Source organism: Homarus americanus, unplaced genomic scaffold (assembly GCF_018991925.1).
Source record: "Homarus americanus isolate GMGI-L3 unplaced genomic scaffold, GMGI_Hamer_2.0 scaffold25827, whole genome shotgun sequence".
Lineage (NCBI taxonomy): Eukaryota > Metazoa > Arthropoda > Malacostraca > Decapoda > Nephropidae > Homarus > Homarus americanus.
The window spans coordinates 6,103,477-6,111,724 of NW_024738300.1; the positions used below are offsets into that span (position 1 = coordinate 6,103,477).

General features: G+C 39.9%; 1 protein-coding gene across 1 annotated transcript; it reads left to right on the plus strand.

The window, feature by feature from the left end:
* Positions 1-6,584: 6,584 nt before the first annotated feature.
* LOC121873953 (protein ZBED8-like) lies at positions 6,585-7,649 on the plus strand. The gene has a single exon (XM_042377832.1). The coding sequence runs from the start codon at positions 6,585-6,587 to the stop codon at positions 7,647-7,649; it is 1,065 nt and encodes a 354-aa protein (XP_042233766.1).
* The last annotated feature ends 599 nt before the right edge of the window (positions 7,650-8,248 follow it).

Here is an 8,248-nt window from a genome sequence, read left to right on the forward strand (position 1 = left end):
GAATTGAAAAGGATTGCGCCTAGTTGAAACTTGTTTGGCTCCCCCGTTTATAAGTGGGCTCTGTCCGATTTCATTAGCCGTTGGCGACTTTGGTGTAACAATATTGATAATTACCGAAATGCGATTGAAACCTTAGTATCATTACTCATAAAATACTTTAGATAAAAGTGAACAAGTTGATTACAGTTCTGTATGTGCAAAAATTAAGACTTAAAAGAACTTGAAATTCGTCGTATATTTTTTACAAATATACGAACACCTAGCCGCAAGAGAAGCTACAGCTGCTTGCTGTTAAGTGTGATTTCAGAGTCCGGGAGAAATTACTTGTACAATGGGCCTTATTTTTTAGGTTATTTTTTTTAATGTTGACTGACTGACTTTTTTCTTTTTATTGTCTTTCTTTCCATAATTTTCTATATATTTCTTCACTATTTCTTTCCAAATTGTGTCCAAATAGCAGTTCTCCTAATTTTATTGTTTTCTGAAGACTGTGTTGTACAACAGTAATTCCGAAGACGCGTTACAATATCGTATTTTTTAATGACAGTCCGGAAATAGCTAACGCGTTAGCTATTCCATGTATCTAAAACACCTTGCAATAAAAGCCTTATATTGCTCTGGTCATGCTTGGCTGCGGACACCAAGTACTGAGATGAAGACAGGGGTCTAAGCTGGTTAAAATGTGTTTACTAAATGCCGTTATCTTCAAATTACCCACTAAATTTTAACTGCGTACTCTGCCCCCCCCCCTCCACATTTTCTTCTAATTCTCACCTGCAGTGTCTGATATTGTTATTGATTGTTACATTCTCTGAATATCACATAACCGGTAGTGTGTTTGGCCACCTTACACTCCTCCCTCCACTTGGGACACTCAGGGTCGAAGGAAAAGTGAGGGCCACCACAAGCTGCCCATTTCTTGGCGGCCGCCGAGTAGTTGGTGTAATGGTGCCCGGGTGTCCCGCAACTGCAACAGACCTCCCAGTTCGACACTTCCCTGCAGAAGTGGTATTTGTAGGTGAAGTGTAGTAATCAATGTGACAGCTTCTCGCATCCTCAGTGCCCTGGTGCCCACGAAGCCTACTCCCGAGCCCTAGCCATGTGGCTCCCAGGCCTCGCTCCGCTGATGGTTGGCGCCTACCACACGTGTTAATGACTTAATGTGGTCTCACGTGACTACGGTGGTTATACTGGGCTGGTGGGAACAGGAATTTAACAGTGAGTTGGTGAATATTGGGTGTAACTCCTATCAGTGTTACTCAAGGCACAAATCCAAACAACTCAGACCATTCACACAAGTCCCTGTTACCCGGACACCGCTGGCCTACATATCACCTCTCTGCCCCACTGTATAAGAACTTGGATTCCATTTAAATCTAACCATGGCAGGACTCGACGCCGGGCGGCGCTCTGCTGATGATCCTGACCATTGTGGACCTGATCTCACCCTCCTCTGTATATATACACCTTGTTTTGTACTTCTCCTTAGTCTTTACTCACCCCTGAAGATGTGAATTACACGAAAGCGCTTGGGAACTTCGTGTTTTCTTCTTTCCTTGTGGTTATTAGCTTATATATATATATATATATATATATATATATATATATATATATATATATATATATATATATATATATATATATATATATATATATTGTTACGACCGTGTCGTATTTTTCTATTTTTTTTATATAACATGCTCCCATGTTGCTCCATATTTTTCCTGTAATGATGTGTTATATTTACTATTATATAATCTAGTCACCTTACCCTGTGCTGTTAAGGTTTTAACTGTTATTATTTGTTCAAGCCCATCTTATTTCTTCATTTAGTATTGTAACAAGCATTCTTTGTTTCTCTAACGACCATCTGCATCGTTAAACGACCCATGTTTCACTGGCTAGTCTCATTGGCGGGAACGGACCATATATATAGTAGTCCACCTGTAGACGAAGGGCAGTCCAGTCCTCTTGTCCTTCAGTTCACGTTGTTTTGAGTGACACCTGTCACCTGTTACTTATACTTCATTTTATTTCTGTGTTGTTCCTGTCGCCACCAATGTGGTATATCTATGTGAGTACCTATTTATGTCTCTTATGTGTCCATCAGTGCTTGCTTAGTTACATTTAAGTAATTCAGTGTTGTTTCACTTTAGTTAATTTCAGTGTTAGTTATTATATATGTTTATGTAGTGCTAACGTAATCCAGTGCTTTATTTTTATTCTATATATTTAAGCAGTTCTTTTGATGTTTCGATGTTTAGTATCATTTGTGTCTTAAAGGTTTCGGTAGTGAATCAATTTGTTGTAACAGCCTACGAGGCTCTTTATTGTGTTAGTATTTTGTTTAATTCAATTCTTAAAGGTTTACTTTATTTATTTTTATTCTCTTTTGATTTATTTCACTTTACTTTTTGTTTGGTTACGCCTAGAACCTGGTGTTACGAACCACCCCTCCAATTGTCATGATCTACCTACCCAGCACTACGAACCACGCCATCTATTGTCCTGATCTACCTACCCAGCACCACGAGCAACGCCATCTAGGGACGAAACCCGAGTATGACTACTCTTAGTTACCACTCCGGGGTTTCCCTTCTCCATATCCTGGTTGTTGCGTCACCTCCTCAAAGTCTTCCTCATCAGCTCTAATTCGATGAGAGTTCAGTTCACTCTGGGAAGTGACCACAGGATCACCTATCCTGGAAACCTACGGCACAGTGACTACCTACCGTCTTCTACAATACTCAGCCTTACTCGTCAGCCATCTCAGCTCCGCACTTAAGTATTTGTTATCCTATATTGCCTCCCCGCGTCCACTTGCTTCAAAATTGTTGTATAAATATGTATATACTGTTAATGTTTAGGTTAAGTATGGTTAAGGGTAAATTATAGAAAGCTGAATATTTTGTTCAGGAATTCATGGTAATTTATTATACACAACACAAACTCGCATCCTTTGTCTACCCTTTTATAGTCCGATTGTCTTTGTTTTTTTATTGTTGTTGCCTGTTGGGATCTGGGTAGACTTTTAACTATATTCTAAATCCCCAACTCGTAACAAATGGCGACCGTGACAGGACACGACCTTAAGTGCCATATTCCTTCCCCCCCCTTGTTACTCCTTGTTAATTATTCCTCCCAGTCACTTCTGTTCACAATTGCTTTACGGTGGTTTAAAGTTCCTTCATATGTGTGTGCATATATTGGTATTATCGTACAGTAAGAGTGACAGACGTAGGATATTAGGTTCCAAGTGTCATAAGGCTTACCTGTTATTACACGTGGCAGTCGTGTAGTAAGTCTTATCGAGTGTAGGGAAGAATCCGGATCTGTTTAATGCCGTACCCTCGCTCCAGAGTAGGCTGTTCCATAGTCACTAGTTTAGGGTGAAGTGATATCTTGGGACGCCCCTCTCTACCAGGACCCCATAATTATAAAGCCTCAATTATTGTTCTTCTCATTATCTCATTCGGGGTCAATAATCAAGTAACTCAAGGGTTGTTAATCCGGATCTCTATATTAATGCCGTAATACGCCCTTCCTGTTTACTCAAGGGTTGTTAATCCGGATCCTTATATAAATGCCGTAATACGCCCTTCCTCTTTCAAGTATCTAAGGGTTGTTAATCCGGATCTTTATATTAATGCCGTAATACGCCCTTCCTCTTTCAAGTCTCTTATCCTTATTTAAGGATCTTATCAGAAGAACAATATTCATAAGTGTAATTTCCCTCGGTATAACTTGGGTAGTTTCCGGGACTTTCTGGTTATCCACTGCCGTGATATTTTCTAGGGTAATCCACTTATCTTATCTTTTGACCATTAATTAATTTATCTAGGTTTTCTTAACAATGGCCCCTTCAGGATTTGTTAAACTTGGTAGTCCTGGAGGAGTGGAAGAGCAAGATACCATTTCACATCTTGAAGCATGTGGAGGAGCGTGGAGAGGTTAATTTAGGGCGTGCGGCTGAGCTGGCTGATGCGTACGCCTTGCTGGTGGAGTCACTGGGCAGTAGGGAACGTGGTACTTTCCGGCATGTTAGGTCCTCCTCTGATGATAACCTTGGGGACGTGAGTGGTAGGTCGAAAGGTCCCACACCTACCCCCCACCCCCTGATGCAACCAAGTTTTATTGTTCTTACTGTAAAAAACCAGGTGATCACCTCCTTCGCGCCCGCGCTATGGAGGTCTTTGGAGGGGGGTGTGTTACGAACCACGCCTCCAATTGTCATGATCTACCTACCCAGCACTACGAACCACGCCATCTATTGTCCTGATCTACCTACCCAGCACCACGAGCAACGCCATCTAGGGACGAAACCCGAGTATGACTACTCTTAGTTACCACTCCGGGGTTTCCCTTCTCCATATCCTGGTTGTTGCGTCACCTCCTCAAGTCTTCTTCATCAGCTCCAGTTCGATGAGAGTTCAGTTCACTCTGGGAAGTGACCACAGGATCACCTATCCTGGAAACCTACGGCACAGTGACTACCTACCGTCTTCTACAATACTCAGCCTTACTCGTCAGCCATCTCAGCTCCGCACTTAAGTATTTGTAATCTATATTGCCTCCCCGCGTCCACTTGCTTCAAAATTGTTGTATAAATATGTATATACCGTTAATGTTTAGGTTAAGTATGGTTAAGGGTAAATTATAGAAAGTTGAATATTTTGTCAAGGAATTTATGGTACTTTATTAGACACAACACAAACTCGCATCCTTTGTCTACCCTTTTATAGTCCGATTGTCTTTGTTTTTTTATTGTTGTTGCCTGTTGGGATCTGGGTAGACTTTTAACTATATTCTAAATCTCAACCGTAAATACTGGACACAAAGCAAATTAAGAGACGGCAACAATATATATATATATATATATATATATATATATATATATATATATATATATATATATATATATATATATATATATATATATATATATATATATATATATATATATATATATATATATATATATATATATATATATATATATATATACATATATATATATATATATATATATATATATATATATATATATATATATATATATATATATATATATATATATATATATATATATATATATATATATATATATATATATATATATATATATATATATATATATATATATATATATATATATATATATATATATATATATATATATATATATATATATATGTGTGTGTGTGATATTCAGAAATTTTAAAAAGAAAATGACCGATCTGATGGACAGGGAAACATAAGTAGGGCAGGCTGTAGCTCTCATATAATATGGCAAGTTTGAAACAAAGCCTTCAAGCTGCACTCCTAAGCAACGGAGCTCAGGCGTCATGGACTACTGAGCGTCTCTCTTAGCGTGGAAAAATTAAATGTGTGTTTGTGTGTGATATTCAGAAATTTTAGTACGAAAATGACCGATCTGATGGCAAGTTTGAAACAAAGCCTTCAAGCTGCACCCCTAAGCAGAGTAGAGTAGTTTTCTATCTTTTTTTTTTTTTTTAGTAATTTTCTATCTAGGGGGATTGTGCTTTACTAGGCTCTGATACACTGAATGTGCAATTTCTTGACAATGCCAAAAGTGAGCGTGACCGTTTTGGGCTTCCAACAACCTTGTAGGCCAAAACTAATGATTCCAATCGAGTTATCGTCCCATAGAACCCTTATTTGCGTACCCAACTTGACTATCTTAGTAAAAAATAAGATTTTCAGATTACTCGCCAACTTCGAAAATGGTCGTGCTCATTGTGGCCATCTGCAGGCCATGGGAGTTTGCCACCATACGGATCCGTAATAGGGATGGTATGAAGTATACAAAAAACACAGTGCCACCTTTTATTCATTAAATGACATCGTCAGTCGAAAATCCTATCTACAGTAAGAACGTACTGTAGACTAAAATATAGATAGACAGGCTGTCAGGCCACGGCAATATTTTTGATGGCCTGTCACAAAACCTGCTTCTCCACAGTAAATTTAGTAACTGTTAGTGGTACACGGGTCTTGGGGTAACACTTTGATACAACAATAAGAACACTTTTCAGGTAACATGATCCCATTACCTAGCAATAATACGAACATACATACATACATAGCATTATTTGGACCGTGAGGCAATAGATTACAGCAGTATAAGAGCACAAAGTCAGGTTTACCTCCTCTTCAGTTTCCATCTACAGCAAATTACTATACTGTACATACCTACCGCCTAATCAGTGCGGGCAGTGATCCACCACCTCCAGCCCCAACGTGTATCACTCTAGAGCAGGGGTTCTTAACCTGGGGTCCATGGACCCCCAAGGGGTCCATGGATGGGCTTCAGGGGGTCCGTGAAGATCAGATAAAAATTTAACATTTATATTCACTATATTTTTATATTCAGTTGTTCTATTTTTGTCAATATATACCACATGTTATGTATGTATTTTTGGTTATTGAAGAAAACCAGTAAATCTGTAGGGTGGCATGGGATGCTACTGTACACGTGCTTATCAATTTGTGTTCATTAGTTACTGCTTTTCTATATAAATTACATAAAATTTTTTGTTTTGCAGGCCTAGCTCAATTTGGAAATGTCAAAGAAAAGGAAGTACAACGAAGCTTACTTATCCTTTGGTTTTACTTTCATCACTGAATGTGACGGGACACAAAAGCCGCAGTGTTTCCTGTGTGGCAAGGTTCTTGCCAATGGAAGCATGAAGCCAACAAAGCTGAAGGAGCGCCTCACGTCTGCCCATCCTGAAAATGCATCAGACAGTGTTGATCTATTTCGTGTAAAGAAGGCTCGATTTGAGAAAGCTGGAACTTTACCAAAACTTGGATTTGCCCCAACACAAAAGCCTTGTCTTGAAGCATCCTACAAGGTTGCTTATCGCATTGCCAAGCAAAAGAAATCACATACGATTGGAGAGACCTTGGTAAAGCCATGTGCCCTGGAAATGGCCGAGCTGGTTTGTGGCTTGGAGCAGAGGAAGAAAATTGCAGCAGTGCCTTTGTCAAATGACGTCATCCACTCTAGAATTGTTGACATTTCTTCTAATATTCTGAAGCAAGTAATGGAAGAATTGGCAGTTACGCCATTTCCGTTCAGCATGCAACTGGATGAAACTACTGACTTCTCTCAGTGCAGCCAGCTCCTGGTTTTCGTCCGTTATATGCATGCTGATGCTATCAAAGAAGAATTCCTATTTTGTGAGACCCTTTTGGAAACTACAAAGGCCATCGACGTCTTAAAAATAGTGAATAGTTTCTTTGCCAAGCAAAACTTCGACTGGAAGAAAAATCTTGGTACTCTGTGCACAGACGGAGCATCTGCGATGCTTGGCAACATATCTCGTTTTGCTGCTTTGGTGAAGAAAGAAGCTCCTCAGGTCATCGTGACCCATTGTTTTCTACATCGGCATGCATTGGCGTCAAAGACTCTGCCAGCAATTCTGAAAGAAGTCTTGTCTGCTGGCGTGAAAGTCGTCAACTTCATCAGAGCCAGGGCTGTAAACCATCGCGTTTTCAAGAGGTTTTGTCAAGAAATGGGAGCAGAATATGAAGTTCTTCTCTACCACACAGAAGTTCGCTGGCTTTCCAGAGGACAAATCTTGAAGCGCTTGATTGAACTTCGAGCAGAAGTTTCACTTTTTTGAGAGAAAAAGAAAGCCCACTCTCAGAACAGTTTGACAGTGAGGAGTTCATTCATGGCTTGGCCTACTTGGAGGATATTTTTGGCCATATGAATGAGGTGAATCTTGCGATTCAAGGCCCTGGAGTCACCATTATGGATGCTGCTGAAAGACTGCAAGCTTTTCTGGCCAAGCTGCCACTGTGGAAGAGGAGGTTTGAGGCAGACAACTATGCAAACTTTCCAATGTTAGAGGAAGTGCTTCTGCAGGATGGAATCGAGAGTGACAAGGCCCTGTCAATTTCTCTACAGGCAGAATTCTGCAGACATCTGGATACTCTGCAGAATTCTTTCAAGGGTTACTTCTGCTCAGGTGACCGCAAAGTTGAAACATGAATTCGTAATCCTTTCCTTGCCGACATAGACTGTATCAGTGATGAAGACCTTGCCAAAGATGACCTCATTGACCTGAAGACAAAGGAAGTGTTACGAAATGAATTCAACTCGAAGAGCCTTGGAGAATGCTGGTGTGCGTTGACACAAGCCTAAACTCGTCTGGTAAAGCGAGCTATGGGTGCTCTGATTCCGTTTGCTACTACATACCTTTGTGAGTCAGGGTTTTCA

What these genes read in the sequence shown, in the direction of transcription:
- LOC121873953 (XM_042377832.1), top strand. Translation starts at nt 6,585, where the DNA reads ATGTCAAAGAAAAGGAAGTACAACGAAGCTTACTTATCCTTTGGTTTT.